This window comes from Anolis sagrei, chromosome 4 (assembly GCF_037176765.1).
Source record: "Anolis sagrei isolate rAnoSag1 chromosome 4, rAnoSag1.mat, whole genome shotgun sequence".
NCBI classification, from domain to species: domain Eukaryota; kingdom Metazoa; phylum Chordata; class Lepidosauria; order Squamata; family Dactyloidae; genus Anolis; species Anolis sagrei.
In genome coordinates this window covers 241,028,914-241,047,411 of record NC_090024.1, presented here as the reverse complement: position 1 = coordinate 241,047,411, position 18,498 = coordinate 241,028,914, and the positions used below count along the sequence as shown (strand labels likewise).

Genomic DNA, 18,498 nt, shown 5'->3' with positions numbered 1-18,498 from the left:
AAAATTGCCTCTAGAACATGGCCATAAAGCCCGAAAAAACCTACAACAACCCAATAGATAGATAGATAGATAGATAGATAGATAGATAGATAGATAGATAGATAGACAGATAGACAGAGAGAGAGACAACAGACAGACAGACAGATAGAGAGAGCAAGAGAAAGATGACCACTAGATAGATGATAGACAGATTTGAGTTCTCCTTGAAAATGTAAATTGCATCCTTGTCTTCCAATTGTAATCATGCTTTTTATAAAGGTTTTCTATAAAGGAGTAATGACTGCTCAACACTTACTTGTGCTGGTAAGTGTTTAATCATGCGTTAACTAATAGTCAGTTTGGAAAAGGAAAGAAAACGTATGCTGGTTTCTTCTTGTTTCTTCCCCCTTTCTCACATTTGTTGTTGGTTTGGTTTCTCATTTCTCCCTCCTCCTTTGAAATCCATTTGGATTTTCTTTCCTGGCGATGGAGCGCGTTCGCTTGTGCCAAGTGTCTGTGGAAAGCCGTAGCGTTCGGCTCTTCGGCTAACGAACACGCAAGACCACACTTGAAAGACTGGAGGATGTGCCGTTTTGCTCAGAGAGGAAGAAACACGGCCCGCAGCTCCAGGCTCAAGCCTTGAAAAGACCCATTCAGGTCAGTAGCTGGGAAATGAATGAGAAGAGATATTGGTAGTTGCAGCATTAGTCAAGGCTGGCCGTAAAAAAGCCGAGGCCGGGACTTCTTGGGCTTCTTGCTCTGTTCAGAAAGGGGGGCCTCCTTTCACCCCCTGCCAGGAGACACAGAGTTCGTCATAAGGAATGCGGTCGAATACATTCATGTGGTGATTAAATTTCCCCCTTTCAGAGCTTGGATCTGGAGGAAAGGCGAGCATTTCATGTCCGGCTAATCCAGAAAATCTGTCCACAGCAAGACCAGGGCAAGGGGCGACTCTCTGCGGCTGGTTGGCAGGGACACGGTTAATCCTCTAACTCCACCCCAATAATTTGGGAAGGGTTTACGTTGAACCTGGTTTCCTTCTAGCCATGGCAGGAGTCGGACTGGAGGAAGGCATGTTGAGATCAGGGGAGCAGCCGTGCCCACAGAGGGGTCTACCCCATTGGCAAGCCTCTTTGTGCGCATCCCTTTGATGTGGAGGTCACCTTGAGACAGGTGAAGAGGACGGCCGCGTCATTGCTGCTTATAAGGGAGTGCGCCGGATGTGTCACCAATGCCTCTTCAGCACCATGGGCCTGCTGACAGACTGAACATCTCGGCGCTTCACCTTGGATGCCCACGCCATCGAAGAGCCCAGCTTTTATGACTGTCTTCTGCCAAGACATCATTCCTTGAGGATGTCGTGACGGGCTTCTGTTCTTTCAAAGTGTCCTCAACTCTTCGCAAGAGCAGTGGTTACTCTCTCTCCTTCACTTTTGGCATCAAGGACGGAGACAAAAAGGAGGATCTGATTCTTTCCTTGTCCCATTTAACTCCTGGCCAGATGCAGTGGATCGTACTTTTCCTGTTACTGTGGTTCATCAACTCCATGGAAATGCTCACGCAAGACAGACGGAAGATACAAGGTATGGGTCGCTCACTTATCAGGCGCTCGGTCAGGGTTCGATGTGATAACTCAAAAAACCTGCAAACCATTGATTTGCATGACTATTTTTTCAAGATAGGGGAGGCCAAGATGAATTGATCCCTTTCCCCTTCCTTTCCCCTACTGTTCCGACTTCACAACTTTTGCACAACTGCAGTACCAGGTGTATGCACTCCTCCAAAATGATGTTTAACGCTTTCCCAAAATGCACATGTTGTCTCTAGTTTTGAGTGCATGTCTCTGTTTATTATTCCAGTTGTTATTGTTGCATGCAACTTTGTTCGGGGAAGTTTGCCTTTGCTTTCCTTTGAGGCTGAGTAGATCCGACATCCCGCAAGTCACCCAATCGGTTTCCATGGCTAACTGAGGAAGTCATAGTCAAACTACTACCATAGTCAAACTACTACACTATGCTGGTTCCTTTATTTATCCCACACCAGGTCTATACTGAGGATTTAGATAGAAATCTTCCTATTGATTCATTATTATCTTCCTTCCTTGTTAAATGGTTTATAGGTAAAGGTAAAGGTAGTCCCCTGACATTAAGTCCAGTCATGTCTGACTCTGGGGTGTGGTGCTCATCTCCATTCCTAAGCCGAAGATCCAGCGTTGTCTGTAGACACCTCCAAGGTCATGTGGCTGGCATGACTGCATGGAGCACCGTTATAATGGTTTATAGCAATCAACTTATTAAGATGCACCAAAGTGATTGGTTATCAGCAAAAGCTCATGCTAGAGCAACCATTGGCAAACTTTGGCCCTCCAGGTGTTTTAGACTTCAGCTCCCACAATTCCTAACAGCCGGTTTGCACATGCCTGAGTTAAAGGCACAAAACAAATAAGAAGTTGGGCCAAACTCTAAGAGAACTTGGCCTTCCATGAAGAACCAACTGAGAGCATCGTGATCCAAGTTTTGGACTAGGGCTTCGGCTGTTAGGAATTGTGGGAGTTGAAGTCCAAAATACCTGGAGGGCCAAAGTTTGCCCATGCCTGCTTTAGAACCATAGGTGTTGTAGTTTTGCAGGTCTTGTAGTTCAGCCAAAGAGTTCCACAGCTACGGACAATGCTGGCTCTTTCGCTTAGAAATGGAGATGAGCACCAACCCCCAGAGTCGGACACGACTGGACTTAATGTCAGGGGAAAACCTTTACCTTTACCGTTACCTTATCCCATCTTTTTACATAAGTGAGAAGGAACCATTTCCTTCTTCCATCTTGATCTGGGAACAGGTAAGTCTTTAGCTAAGATTTCACCCTTGGTTTCCAAACAGGAAAATATATACTGAGTGTATGTACGTGTTTGCAAGGCAAGCTATGAGCAGCTGTGGTTGATAAGTACGATAATACTTAACGCTTAACTGCATCATAGGAGCCATGCCTAGCTCTTGAACTTGCAACCTTATTTAGGACACAAAAATGTATCCGTAACACATTCATTGCTCTCAGGGTAAACAGAGAAGGGAGAATTAAAGCCATCCCAACAAGTGGAGTTTGTTGTTGCGTGCCTTCACATCTGCCTTATGGTAACCCTAAGGCAGACTTATTAGAAGAGGCATTGACAAACTTGGGATCTCCAGGTGTTTTGGACTTCAACACCCACAATTCCTAACAGCCGAATTGTGGAAGTTGAAGTCCAAAACACCTGGAGGGCCAAAGTTTGCCCATGCCCATACTAGAGCAAACCCTTGTTGCTGAATCCCTTTATGCCTTTTAATGCTGAAAACAGTCATAACATAGCAATCTCTTACTTATTACTTAGGCGATCCCTCGTTGTCCTAGTATGATGGCCTTCCAAATGTAGTGTCTTGACAGTGGATACCTAGGTGACTGTAGATCCCCATTCTTGATCCGTTCATACCTTTTGGGCAACAACTTTCATACCTTTTGGGCAGCAATTTTCAGCTTCCTCAGGTAGGATAGAAAAGTATTCTGGGAGCTGTAGTCCAAAAGATCCCCTTCCCCACTGGAGACAGACAAGATGTTTAGAAGAGCTGTGATTTCCCATCCTGTACCTGCTCAGTGTCATCTCTGATGTGAGATTTTAGTTCCCTCTTTTGATTTTTAGTCTGACATCAAACATATGTTTGCACAGCAGACTCCTGAAAAACCTGTCAACAAATGCAGGAATGAGTATGTTGAGCCATCCCTTTTCAGCCTCGTGGGAATTTGGATACACGACTTTTCCCATTCCCTGAATCTACTGCCCTCCGTCCATCCTGTTTCTTAAATTAACATCTTCGGGTTTGTTTGGGGGTTTTTTGGTTTTGTCAGGAGCGACTTGAGAGACTGCAAGTCGCTTCTGGTGTGAGAGAATTGGCCGTTTGCAAGGACGTTGCCCAGGGGACGTCCAGATGTTTTGATGTTTTATCATCCTTGTAGGAGGCTTCTCTCATGCCCCCGCATGAGGAGCTGGAGCTGACAGAGGGAGCTCATCCACGCTCTCCCCAGATTTGAACCTGTGACCTGTCGGTCTTCAGTCCTGCCGGCACAGGGGGTTAACCCGCTGCACCATCTTAGGGTGCATCTACACTATTATATCGGCACAGTTTGAGACCACTTTAGCTGTCACGGCACAGTGCTATTTCATTGTTGGAGCTGGAATTCAGTGAGACACCAACCCTCTTTGGCAAAAATGGCTGAAGACCTTGTAAAACTACAACTCCAATGATTCCACCGTATCCAACCATAGCAATCAAACTGGTGTCAGACTGCAGTCATTCTTCAGTGTAGATGCACAGGTGGGACACCAAAAGCCAAATGTCTCACCAAAAGATACAAAATGAGGCATCCAAACAGAGATCGGGAAAAAGATGTTGCAAAGTCCAACTATTGAAGGCTTTCTAATTTGGACAGGGCAAGGATGATTTAAACAAAGGGAACTATTCGGAGACTTTTAAGTTTTTACAAATATACAAATATATTTTCCCCCATCCTTTTTTTTTATGTATTGTCAAAAGCTTTCATGGCCAGAATCACTGGGTTGTTGTAGGTTTTTTCGGGCTATATGGCAATGTTCTGGAGGCATTCTCTTCTGACGTTTCGCCTGCATCTATGGCAAGCATCCTCAGAGGTGGTGAGGTCTGTTGGAACTAGGAAAAAGGGTTTATATATCTGTGGAATGACCAGGGTGGGACATTATTTTTTTGGCAGGGGTGATACTTTGCAGGCACGAAAGAGAAATTGCTTAGAGGATGATTAAAAGAATGAGCGGAAGTCCTGAATTGTGAAGCATGTTACTGTAGGAGGATGGTTATTATTGTTACTAACTTGGTGACACGGTGTACCAAGTATTACAGGCTTTCGGGAATTTGGAGTCTATCCAGGAATCTAGAAAACAGCAAGGTTGTTTTTGGACGCCTTCAAGTCGTTTCTGATTTTCGGAGGCCCAAATGTGAACATATCATAAATTTTCCTGGCAAGATTTTTGAAAGGAGTTTGCCTTGTTTACCTTTGCGGCTGAGAGAATGTGACATGCCCAAGGTCACACAGAAGGTTCCTGTTGTTGGGTTGTTGTAGGTTTTTTCGTGCTATATGGCCATGGTCTAGAGGCATTCTCTCCTGACGTTTCGCCTGCATCTATGGCAAGCACCCTCAGAGGTAGTGAGGCAAGCATTCTCACTACCTCTGAGGATGCTTGCCATAGATGCAGGCGAAAGTCAGGAGAGAATGCCTCTAGACCATGGCCATATAGCACGAAAAAACCTACAACAACCCAGTGATTCCGGCCATGAAAGCCTTCGACAATACATTGTTCCTGTTCCTGTTCCTGTTCCCTGTTGTTGTTGTTGTTGTTATTATTATTATTATTATTATTATTATTATTAGCTAAGCAGATATTCAAATCCTGGTTTGCAAAGCCATAGCCGAACACCATATTTGCTTGTTACTGTGATCCTACCTATGGTTATTTCCTTCCTTCAGGTTTTGTCACTCCACTTGAAATCACGACCAGATCACCTCTCATATGTTAAAGGGATTCTTTCCTGATTCTTTACTATTGTCTCCTCTAGTCTTTGAGAAAAGTAAATAGTAGTGGTTCCACAAGTATGAGGTGATCCATAAACAATCCCAAAGAGACCGAGAGACAAACCATGTGAAATATAAAACGTTTATAGATAAGATTACAATAACCTTGTTTCCAAAAACTGACACTGCACAGTTGAGCATACCTTGTCTGAAATGCTTGGGACCTGAACTGTTTGGGATATTGGGTTTATTTTCCTTGGATTGTGGAATACTTGGGTAATGTCAGATTTTGTAGCATTCCAGATATTTAATTTGAATCATAGAATCCTAGAGTTGGAAGAGACCTCATGGGCCATCCATTACCACCCTGTTCTGTCAAGAAGCAAGACAATCACGTTCAAAGCACCCCCAACAGATTGCCATCCAGCCTCTGTTCAAAAGCTTCCAAAGAAGAAGCCTCCACCACACCCTGGGGCAGAGAGTTCCACTGCTGAACAGCTCTCACAGTCAGGAAGTTCTTCCTAATGTTCAGGTAGAATCTCCTTTCTTGTAGAATCATAGAATCCTAGCGTTGGAAGAGACCTCATGGGCCATCCAGTCCAACCCCATTCTGCCAAGAAGCAGGAATATTGCATTCAAATCACCCCTGACAGATGGCCATCCAGCCTCTGTTTAAAAGCTTCCAAAGAAGAAGCCTCCACCACACTCGGGAGCAGAGAGTTCCACTGCTGAACGGCTCTCACAGTCAGGAAGTTCTTTCTCATGTTCAGATGGAATCTCCTCTCTTGTAGTTTGAAGCCTAGTCTCCAAGGAAGCAGAAAACAAGCTTGCTCCCTCCTCCCTGTGGCTTCCTCTCACATATTTATACATGGCTATCATATCTCCTCTCAGCCTTCTCTTCTTCAGGCTAAACATGCCCAGCTCCTTAAGCCGCTCCTCATAGGGCTTGTTCTCCAGACCCTTGATCATTGTAGTTTGAAGCCATTGTTCCCTTGCGTCCTAGTCTCCACGGCAGCAGAAAACAAGCTTGCTCCGTCCTCCCTATGATTTCCCCTCACATATTTATACATGGCACTTCTCATGTCTCCTCTCTGCCGTCTCTTCTGCAGGCTAAATATGCCCAGTTCTTGAAGCCGCTCCTCACAGGGTTTGTTCTTCAGACCCTTTGAATGCTCAACCTGTGTTTAGATTTTAAAACTTACTCTGTCCTTAACCTCACTTTTCCTGCTGAAACTACTATTCAGTCAATGTTGAATAGAAGGTTTGTAATCATAATATTTACATTGGACACTTTCACAGGCTTTGGGAATTGGTAAAATGCAATAAGCAGAGGTTGTGTATCTCTTATTTAAAATGTTTGGGACTAGAAGTGTTTTGGTTTTTTGTATGTGCTATAAACACACACACATGCACACATATATATAAGTATTTGCACAGACATCCATAATAATGTCCCTTAGAAATGGGATCTAAGTATAAACAGGAAATTCATTTATGTTCCATATACACCCGATACGCATAGCCTGAAGGTAACAATACCTTAAATAATAAGACCAAGCCAGGGGTGATGGGTTTTATGTAGACTAATAGGTTTGTTTCAAGTGCTTTATTGGTTTTTATGATGTACTTTTAATATTTCTATGTTTAATTCTATTTTAATATAGGTTGCAATTCACAAATTGTATTGTTGAAGGCTTTCATGGCCGGAATCACTGGGTTGTTGTAGGTTTTTTCGGGCTATATGGCCATGGTCTAGAGGCATTTTTCTCCTGACGTTTCGCCTGCATCTATGGCAAGCATCCTCACTACTTCTGAGGATGCTTGCCATAGATGCAGGCGAAACGTCAGGAGAAAAATGCCTCTAGACCATGGCGTACAACAACCCATTTCATACATTGTTATTTATTTTTAATGTTAACCGGAGCCACGGTGGCGCAGTGGATTAAATCCTTGTGCTGGCTGAACTTCTGACCTGAAAGTCAGCGGTTCGAGTCTACGAGACAGAGTGAGCTCCAGTCTGTCAGCTCCAGCTTCCCATGCAGGGACATGAGAGAAGCCTCCCACAAAGATGGTAACACATCTGGGTGTCCCCTGGGCAACATCTCTGCAGAAGTTCACTTCTCTCACAACAGAAGCAACTTGCAGTTATCTTAAGTCGCTTCTGACACAATAAAAAATGTTAGCCACTTTGAGTCTTCTTTGGCAGAGAAAAAGTGGATGATGATGATGATGATAATAGTAGGTAAAGGTAAAGGTAGTCCCCTGACATAAAGTCCAGTCATGTCTGACTCTGGGGTGTGGTGCTCATCTCCATTTCTAAGCCGAAGAGCCAGCGTTTCCGTAGACACCTCCAAGGTCATGTGGCCGGCATGACTGCATGGAGCGCCATTACCTTCCCGCCGGAGCGGTACCTATTGATCTACTCACATTTGCATGTTTTCGAACTGCTAGGTTGGCAGAAGCTAGGGCTGACAGCGGAAGCTCACGCCGCTCCCCGGAATCGAACCTGCGGCCTTTCAATCAACAAGCTTAGCAGCTCAATGCTTTAACCCACTGCGCCACCGGGGGCTCTGATGATAATAGTAATAATAATAATATTTTTTGCATATACTGAATAATCGAAAAGCAAAGGTTTCTCCATCTAAACCATCCTTGTGGATAATTTTGAATTTTGAAGTATTTAGGAATTCTGGATAAGAGATACTTAATCTGTATTGACAAAAAGAGGCAGTGTTGTGTTGTGGTTTGAGTACTGGACTCTAGAGACCAGATTTCAAATCATCATTCATGGAAACCCCTGGGTAAACTTGAGGAAGTCACATTCTCTCAGCCTCAGACGAAGGGAATGGCAAACACACACCTATGAACAAATCATGCCAAGATAACCTTCTAGAAGCTTGTTTTAGGTTTGTCACAAGTTGGAAATGAGTGCAGCCATGGTCAAACTTTGGCCCTCCAGGTGTTTTGGACTTCAACTCCCACAATTCCTAATAGCCTATCGGCTGTTAGGAATTGTGGGAGTTGAAGTCCAAAACTCCTGGAGGGCCAAAGTTTGCACATGCCAGAGTTAAAGGCACAAAACAAATAAGAAATTGGGCCAAACTCTAAGAGAACTTGGTCTTCCGTGAAGAAAATGGTTTCAAGGCACACAACCACAAAGAACCAACTATTACATTGGGTTGTTGTAGGTTTTTTCGGGCTATATGGCCATATTCTAGAGGCATTTCTCCTGACATTTCGCCTGCATCTATGGCAAGCATCCTCAGAAGTACCTCACTACCTCTGAGGATGCTTGCCATAGATGCAGGCGAAACGTCAGGAGAAAATGCCTCTAGACCATGGCCATATAGCCCGAAAAAACCTACAACAACCCAGTGATTCCGGCCATGAAAGCCTTCGACAACTATAACATTATTTTTTAAGTGGGCAGTTAGAAGTCTAACACTGCAAGTGGGCTGTATCTTATCATATAAGTCAGTGTTTCTCAACCTGGGATTTGGGACCCTGGGAGGGGGGGAGGTCACGAGGGGGTGCCACGATGGGGTGCCAAAGACTATCAGAAAACACCGTATTTTCTGTTGGTCATGGGGGTTCTGCATGGGACGTTTGGCCCAATTCTCTCAGTGGGATTCAGAATGTTCTTTGATTGTAGGTGAACTATAAATCCCAGCAACTACAACTCCCAAATGTTAAGGTCTATTTTCTCCAAACTCCACCAGTGTTCATATTCGGGCATATTGAGTATCTGTGCCAAGTTTGGTCCAGATCCATCACTATTTCAGTCCAGAGTGTTCTCTGGAACTACAACTCCAAAACTCAAGGTCAGTGCCCACCAAATCCTTCCAGTATTTTCTGTTAGTCATGGGCATTCTGTTTGCCATGTTTGGTTCAATTCTATCATTGGTGGAGTTCAGAATGCTCTTTGATTGTAGGTGAACTATAAATCCCAGCAACTACAACTCCCAAATGTCAAGATCTATTTTCTCCAAACTCCACCAGTGTTCATATTCAGGCATATTGAGTATCTGTGCCAAGTTTGGTCCAGATACATCACTATTTGAGTCCACACTGTTCTCTGGAACTACAACTCCAAAACTCAAGGTCAGTGCCCACCAAACCCTTCCAGTATTTTCTGTTAGTCATGGGCTTTCTGTTTGCCATGTTTGGTTTAATTCTATCATTGGTGGAGTTCAGAATGCTCTTTGATTGTAGGTGAACTATAAATACCAGCAACTACAACTCCCAAATGTCAAGGTCTATTTTCTCCAAACTCCACCAGTGTTCATATTCGGGCAGATCCATCACTATTTGAGTCCACACTGTTCTCTGGAACTACAACTCCAAAACTCAAGGTCAGTGCCCAGCAAACCCTTCCAGTATTTTCTGTTTGCCAAGTTTAGTTCAATTCTATCGTTAGTGGAGTTCAGAATGCTCTTTGATTGTAGGTGAACTATAAATCCCAGCAAATACAACTCCCAAATGACAAAACCAATCCCCCTGCCCCAAACCCTATCAGTATTCAAATTTGGGCATATTGGATATTTGTGCCAAGTTTGGTCCAGTGAATGAAAATACACCCTGCATATCAGATATTTACATCTTGATTCATAACAGGAGCAAAATTACACTTATGAAGTAGCAACGAAAATAATATTATGGTTGGGGGTCACCACGACATGAGGAACTTGATTAAGGGGTCGCAGCATTAGCAAGGTTGAAAAAACAGACATAAGTCTTTTCCTGTTTTGGCATCACCCTTTCCTCGCTCTGCTCTTTCAATGGCACATGTAATGGTAAGGATAGAGCCTACTTGGTGGTTGCTCCCAAGCCCTGAACTCTCTTCTCAAAGAAGGCTTTCATAATGTCATATATTGTTTGTCTTTGTTGTTTTTCTCTTTTAATTGTCATTTTAAAAATTGTAATTTCGGAGGCTTTCATGGCCAGAATCACTGGGTTGTTGTAGGTTTTTTGGGCTATATGGCCATGTTCTAGAGGCATTCTCTCCTGACGTTTCCCCTACATCTATGGCAAGCATCCTCAGAGGATGCTTGCCATAGATGCAGGAGAAACGTCAGGAGAGAATGCCTCTAGAACATGGCCATATAGCCCAAAAAACCCTACAACAACCCATTCTGCTGTTGGTTCAACTTACATGTTTATCCTTTGTATGATTCATACAACTGTAAGATGCACATCTAACCACTGTTTAAAGACCTCCAACGATGGAGAGTCAGCCGCGCTTCAAAGAATGATGGACTTCCTTAGAGTTAAGATGTTCCCCATAATTTGAACCCATCAGTCTTGTGTTGAAATGTTTAAACAGCAGGGAACAAATCTGCTCCATCCTCTATGTGACATTCTTTCCAACACAGCTACCATGACCCATCCTTACTTTCTCTTATCCAAGCTAAACCTACTCAGATCCTTAGGTTGGTTCTCAAAGAGATCCATAGTTTCCAGAAGTATCATTATCTTGCTTCTCCTTCTCTGAAGACCTTTCAACTTAATTGAGCTCAGTTTTGAATTGTGGCTCATTTCATCTCAAAATATGAGAGTTTTTGGGAGACTTCGGGCTGTGTGTTATTGTTACATGTGATTTATATTATTTTGTGTTGCATTGTATTGTTTTGTTTATTGCTTTTCCGTTTTGATGTGCTATTGGGCTTGGCCTCATGTAAGTCGCTCCAAGTCCCTTGGGGAGATGGCGGCGGGGTATAAATAAAGTTATTATTATTATTATTATTATTATTATTATTAATTTGCTCTCAGAGAGATTTATTTCTGTGCTGAGGTTATTTCTCACTGGAAGTAGTCTTGGAAAATACGGCATTTGATAGCATAAAAGGACCATTTGAGGGCAAATATTCTTCTCTCAATTTTGGGGCATTTTGTATTTTATGTCCCCTTGGCTGAATAATGTCTTGGACCTTGCAATTAGGACAGTGGTCCCCAATCTTTTTTTTTTTTGACCAGGGACCACTTTGACCAGGAACCACTCTCCAACATTAGTACCAAAAGGGTTACGAATCAGTTTTTGGTCAACTTTAGATTCAGTTTCGTTATTTGGGGTGCTGATTAAGAAAATTGCATTGGATAAACCACATCAGCTCTAGTTTCTGATACAAAACATATGCCACCCAGTAGTCGCCATCGGCTTGCCCAAAGAAAACCATATTTCATAAGCCTCGGCACTATAATAGGGTTTCGCAAGACCAGTCACTCGTTGTAACGGTGCCGTAATGGTGAGGCCGTGGACCATATTTTAGTTCTTGTGGACCATGGGTGGGCCATGAATCACAGGTTGTGAACCACTGCATCAGGAGATGCATCTACGAGTGGAACTATAAGGTAGAATGTAGTATGATCCTCTGTTTATTGAACCCCCACCATGAAATAACGAGTCAGACACAAGAAAATGGATCTAAAGGGCCATTTTCTGACCTATTTATTGAAAGAATTTGCAATAAGCTGTAGAGGGAAAATCTGTAAAAATGCAACATATAACTCATGGCTGAATGGCCACCTAGTGAGCCTAGTCCCTGGGCCAGGTGTCACTTCCTCTGACCACCTCCAAGGACAAGCGTGCACCAAGGATCCTGAGGGCCAAGCAAAATTCTTTGTCTGCACCTCTCGGCCGATCATAGTTGGAAGGCCATCATGAGGGCGCTCCCTCCCAAACCTCAGAGTTTTTCAAGAGTGAGAACCCTCAATCCAGCCCCATTTTATGAAAACTTCTGGGGACTTTTGTGGGAGTCCACCCTTCACCCCCTAAGGCGGGGGTGCCACGGTGCCTACCATAACCATTTCACCTTTAACATGCCATGGAAACTTATTAATACTAAAGGAAACCTATTTAAATGACACCACCCAAAAGCCAATTGCCAACACCCATCTGAAACAGTATGAGGTAGGCGAAAAAGCCCCCAATGCAAACTTGAGGGGGAAAAATTCCTACCCGGCCCATGTGTGACCAGTCTATACTCACACTGTTCATAGGGAGGGAGGGTGGGTCACGCCATCCAAAGGAAACTGAAAGAGAGGAACAGAGCAGCCTCACCCAACTTTCTGCTCCGCCCCCTCACATGCATGGGCCAGCAACTACCTGGCCCAAACCAAGTCTGCCTCCTTCATGGGGTAATTCAAAATGCCCTCCCGCATCCTAAGCTTTGCTTGGCTGCGGGTGGGGCACTGCTATGGCTGGATGCTATGAAGAGAAGGCTGAGAGGAGATATGATAGCCATGTATAAATATGTGAGAGGAAGCCACAGGTAGGAGGGAGCAAGCTTGTTTTCTGCTTCCTTGGAGACTAGGACGCGGAACAATGGCTTCAAACTACAAGAGAGGAGATTCCATCTGAACATGAGGAAGAACTTCCTGACTGTGAGAGCCGTTCAGCAGTGGAACTCTCTGCCCCGGAGTGTGGTGGAGGCTCCTTCTTTGGAAGCTTTTAAGCAGAGACTGGATGGCCATTTGTCAGGGGTGATTTGAATGCAATATTCCTGCTTCTTGGCAGGGGGTTGGACTGGATGGCCCATGAGGTCTCTTCCAACTCTTTGATTCTATGATTCTAAGTCCTGCCACTTGTGGATGAGTCTGATTGTCTTCCAGAAGTAGAGTCTTGGAGGTGGGCCCATAAATGACTCTGGAGACATATTCCAGATCTACATGGTCTTTCACAGTGGTGACATAGGTTTCCAGGTGGAAGGCACTCCTGACAAGGGTTTCCTTGAGGTGTCTTCTTCCTCTTGATACATTTTTCCCTTTTGCCCTCTATTCCTGCCTCTTCAAATTCCACAGCAGTATTGATCACAGATGACCTCCAGTTAAAAGTTCACTGGCCAGGGCTTCCCAGTTCTCTGAGTTTATGCCACATTTTCAGAGGTTAGCTTTAAGCTAATCTTTCAATCTCTTTTCTACCCTGGTGGCGCAGTGGGTTAAACCCCTGTGCCGGCAGGACTGAACACCGACAGGTCGCAGGTTCGAATCCAGTGAGAGACGGATGAGCTCCCTCTATCAGCTCCAGCTTCTCATGTGAGGACATGAGAGAAGCCTCCCACAAGGATGATAAAAACATCAAATCATCCGGGCGTCCCCTGGGCAACGTCCTTGCAGACAGCCAATTCTCTCATACCAGAAGCGACTTGCAGTTTCTCAAGTCACTCCTGACACGATAAAAAAAAACCAAACCCATTAGGTTTGCATCTATGGCAAGCATCCTCAGAGGTAGTGAGCTTGCCATAGATGCAGGCGAAACGTCAGGAGAGAATGCCTCTAGACCATGGCCATATAGCCCAAAAAAAACCTACAACAACCCAGTGATTCTGGTCATGAAAACCTTTGACAATAAACCCACTAGGGTTGTGCATTTGGGTAAATCTTGACCCGTTTCGTGCGCTGGTTTTCACCCCCAATCCATTTTTTGGCGTCTCCAAAATCAAGAGGGCAGATACCTATATTTCGCTCTGGGGTGCCAAAAGATCTGTTTCCTATCGGCCAATTTGGGGGGGGGGGAGGGGTTTCCCAGGCTCTGCTTCCTATCATTTAAGGAACTTAAGCTGTTTTACTCTAGACGAGAGGTGCTCAGCTGCAGGCAGGTGCATACTTTAAGGAGGCTTCTTACCTGTTTCTTACTCTAGAGGAGGCACTCCGCTGTGGGCAGGTGCGTGCTTTCTGGGCCTGCATGCCACACACACTTTCCAATTCATGGAGGCAATTTTTCTTACTGTCGGTAGGCTGTTAGGAATTGTGAGAGTTGAAGCCCAAAACACTTGGAGGGCCCAAGTTTGCCCATGCCTGATCTATCAACTTCTTATGGAAATCTAGGATTTATTGTCTTTTCAAGTATCTGAAGTGCTCCAAAACATGTCCACATATTTGGCTGAGAGAGTGCTATTTTTGCTTTCCTATATTTAGGTTCTTGTGGGTTTTTTCGGGCTATAGGGCCATGTTCTAGAGGCATTTCTCCTGACGTTTCGCCTGCATCTATGGCAAGCATCCTCAGAGGTAGTGAGTTCTGTTGGAAATAGGACAATGGGGTTGTGGAATGGCTGGGGTGGGGCAAAGAGCTCTTCTCTGCTGGAGCTAGGTGTGAATGTTTCAACTGACCACCTTCATTAGCATTTGAAGGCCTGGCTGAGCCTGGGAAAATCTTTTGTTGAGAGGTGTTAAGATGTGCCTGGTTGTTTCCTCTCTGCTGTTTTGCTGTTGTAATTTTAGAGGTTTTTTAATACTGGTAGCCAGATTTTGTTCATTTTCATGGTCTCTTCCTTTCCTATATTTATTATTTATTTAATTTGGACATTTATATCCCGCCCTATCTCGATCCCTGCAGAGGGACTCAAGAGAGGAGATTCCATCTGAACATGAGGAAGAACTTCCTGACTGTGAGAGCCGTTCAGCAGTGGAACTCTCTGCCCCGGAGTGTGGTGGAGGCTCCTTCCTTGGAAGCTTTTAAGCAGAGGCTGGATGGCCATCTGTCAGGGGTGCTTTGAATGCAACATTCCTGCTTCTTGGCAGAATGGGGTTGGACTGGATGGCCCAGGAGGTCTCTTCCAACTCTTTGATTCTATGATTCTATAATTTTATGATTCTATGACTCAGGGCAGCTAACAACAAAAACATAAATATACATCTTGGATAGAAACAGTATAAAACATTATAAAAACACCATAAAAACAGTAAAACATTAGAACAATTGTAAAAATTAAATCGTCGTCCTACACACAGTCCATTCGAGTCCATCAAAGTCCATTAAACCATTGCTCTACCATCACGTCGGTCTAGTCCGCAAAGGCCTGATCCCACAGCGAGGATTTCGCCTTTTTCCGGAAGGTCAGGAGGGAAGGAGCGGATCTGATTTCCCTTGGGAGGGAATTCCATAGCCGAGGGGCCACCACAGAGAAGGCCCTGTCTTTTGTCCCCACCAACCACGATTGCGATGGTGGGGGGACAGCGAGCTTGGCCTCCCCGGACGATCTAAAGGTCTTAGGTGGTTTGTAGTGGGAGATACGTTCGGACAGAAAAACGATTTCAATGGACACAAACTTTGCTTAATGCACAAAATATTGCATATAAAATTATCTTCAAGATTTATGTATAAGGTGTGTATGAAGCATAAATGTCTGCCTACATTGAATCCTGAGTACCTGAACAAACTAGAAATCCCAGGATGCATTAAAATGCACCGTACTTAAAGTGGTGCTCTAACACTTTTGTGTTGATACAGCTTATCAGCAGCCCCATCTACACTGCCATATAATGCAATTTGGAACTGCATTATATGGTTAGTTTAGACTCATATAATGTAGTTAAACGGCATTATAGGAATCTACACTGAGCATATAGTGCATTTTCAAACAGTATTACACAAGAGTGTAGATGAGGCCAGTGTTAATGAAGTACATGCAGTGAGGGCAAAAATGAAGTACATGCAGTGAGGGCTCTTTGCAAAAAAAATAGCCATTACAGTTGTTACCTAATGGGGAAAAAATCAACAATGTTTTTGCAATTGAATGGGAAGTGATGCTTGAGTATTTTCAAAGATTTTTTTGTGTGTGTCAGGTGTGACTTGAGAAACTGCAAGTCACTTCTGGTGTGAGGGACTTGGCCGCCTGCAAGGACGTTGCCCAGGGGATACCCAGATGTTTGATGTTTAACCATCCTTGTAGGAGGCTTCTCTCATGTCGCCTCATGGGGTGCTGTAGCTGACAGAGGGAGCTCATCCATGCTCTCCCTGGATTCGAACCTCCGACCTGTCGGTCTTCAGTTCTGCTGACACAAGGGTTTAACCCATTGCACCACCGAGGGTTCCGTTTTCAAAGATGTTAGGATAATAATCCTTAAAGAAGAGTTAAAGAAGGATGATGATGATGATGATGATGATGTATTGTCGAAGGCTTTCATGGCCGGAATCACTGGGTTGTTGTAGGTTTTTTCGGCCCGGAAGACGGCCCGGAAGCTTCAGCTGGTTCAACGCGCGGCAGCCATGTTACTAACTGGAGCGGGAGGCAGGGAGCACACAATGCCCTTGTTGTCCCAGCTCCACTGGCTGCCGATTTGCTACCGGACCCAATTTAAGGTGCTGGTTTTGGCCTACAAAGCCCTAAACGGCTCCGGCCCAAAATACCTTTCAGACCGCATCTTGGCCTACGAGCCCACGAGGACCTTGAGATCGTCTGGGGAGGCCCTTCTCTCGGTCCCGCCTGCCTCACAGGCACGTCTGGCGGGGACAAGGGAGAGGGCCTTCTCGGTGGTGGCCCCCCGGCTGTGGAACACTCTCCCTGCAGACATCAGACAGGCACCCTCCCTTATGTCCTTCCGAAAAAGCCTTAAGACATGGCTGTTCGAGAAGGCATTTAATTAAGTGCTATAAAAATGTGGTAAAGACGACTGGAAAGGAACAAGGAATATGAGATTGGTTATGATTCCACTATGAGACGAAGCGGATTTTTAGTGTAATTTTGTAATTGTTGTATTGTTAATATGTTGTTGTAATTGCCTCTTTGTAAATTGCCTTTTTATATGTGTTGTACACCGCCATGAGTCGCCCTAAAGGGCTGAGAATGGCGGTTAATAAATGCATCAAATAAATAAATAAATATATGGCCATGGTCTAGAGGCATTCTCTCCTGACGTTTCGCCTGCATCTATGGCAAGACCTCACTACCTCTGAGGATGCTTGCCATAGATGCAGGCGAAACGTCAGGAGAGAATGCCTCTAGACCATGGCCATATAGCCCGAAAAAACCTACAACAACACAATGATGATATTTACTTGTATGCTTTTCTCTCAAAGCTGGTGCATTTCAGATGCATCTACACTGTAGAATGAATGCAATTTGACACCACTTTAACCAATGTGCCTCAAATGCTATGCAATCCTGGAAGCTGCAGTTTCATAAGGTTTTTATCTTTCTCTGCCCAAGAGTGCTGTTGCTTCAGTAAACTACACCTCCCAGCATTCCATAGCATTGAGGCACCACTTGAACCATCTACATTTTGCAGTGTAGATGCAGCCCATATTAACTAAACCCACAAATAATCAAATCTGCAAAAGTCGAATGTGCCGGAGCAGAGCTGATTGTATTATAGTCCACAAGCAAAGGATGGGATGAGTCTTCCCATGCTTATGGATGGTCTTTTAAAAGTCTGAAAGAGTATTCTGCTCTATAGTATGTCCAGCATGTTAAGGACTGGGACATTGGTAGGGATACCAAGGTGCTTGTTTGTAAAACTATTGTTCTCCCAACCCTGCTTATATGCTTGTGAAACATGAACTATCTACTACAGACGTCACATGCAATTCCTGGAACGATTCCATCAGCGTTGCCTCTGAAAAATCCTGCAAATCTCTTGGGAAGACAAGTGGACAAACGTCAGTATGCTGGAAGAAGCAAAGACCACCAGCATTGAAGCGATGGTCCTCCGCCATCAACTCCCCTGGACCGGCCACATTGTCCGAATGCCCGATCACCATCTCCCAAAGCAGTTACTCTACTCCAAATTCAAGAATGGAAAACGGAATGTTGGTGGGCAGGAAAAGAGATTTAAAGATGGGCTCAAAGCCAACCTTAAAAACTCTGTCATAGACACTGAGAAATGGGAAGCCCTGGCCCTTGAGCGCTCTGGAATCATAGAATCATAGAATCAAAGAGTTGGAAGAGACCTCATGGGCCACCCAGTCCAACCCCATTCTGCCAAGAAGCAGGAATATTGCATTCAAATCACCCCTGACAGATGACCATCCAGCCTCTGTTTAAAAGCTTCCAAAGAAGGAGCCTCCACCACACTCCGGGGCAGAGAGTTCCACTGCTGAACAGCTCTCACAGTCAGGAAGTTCTTCCTCATGTTCAGATGGAATCTCCTTTCTTGTAGTTTGAAGCCATTGTTCCATTGCGTCCTAGTCTCCAAGGAAGCAGAAAACAAGCTTGCTCCCTCCTCCCTGTGGCTTCC

The 18,498-nt window shown here is 44.5% G+C and overlaps 1 protein-coding gene across 1 annotated transcript in view; it reads left to right on the top strand.

Annotated features, from left to right (window-relative positions):
- Positions 1 to 402: 402 nt before the first annotated feature.
- Positions 403 to 18,498, top strand: part of RSPO4 (R-spondin 4) — a 73,422-nt gene continuing 55,326 nt past the window's right edge. The window contains exon 1 of the mRNA XM_060771871.2: positions 403 to 1,562. Coding sequence (XP_060627854.2) covers positions 1,481 to 1,562 — 82 coding nt within the window. The 5' untranslated portion in view covers positions 403 to 1,480. The remainder of the gene's footprint in view (positions 1,563 to 18,498) is intronic.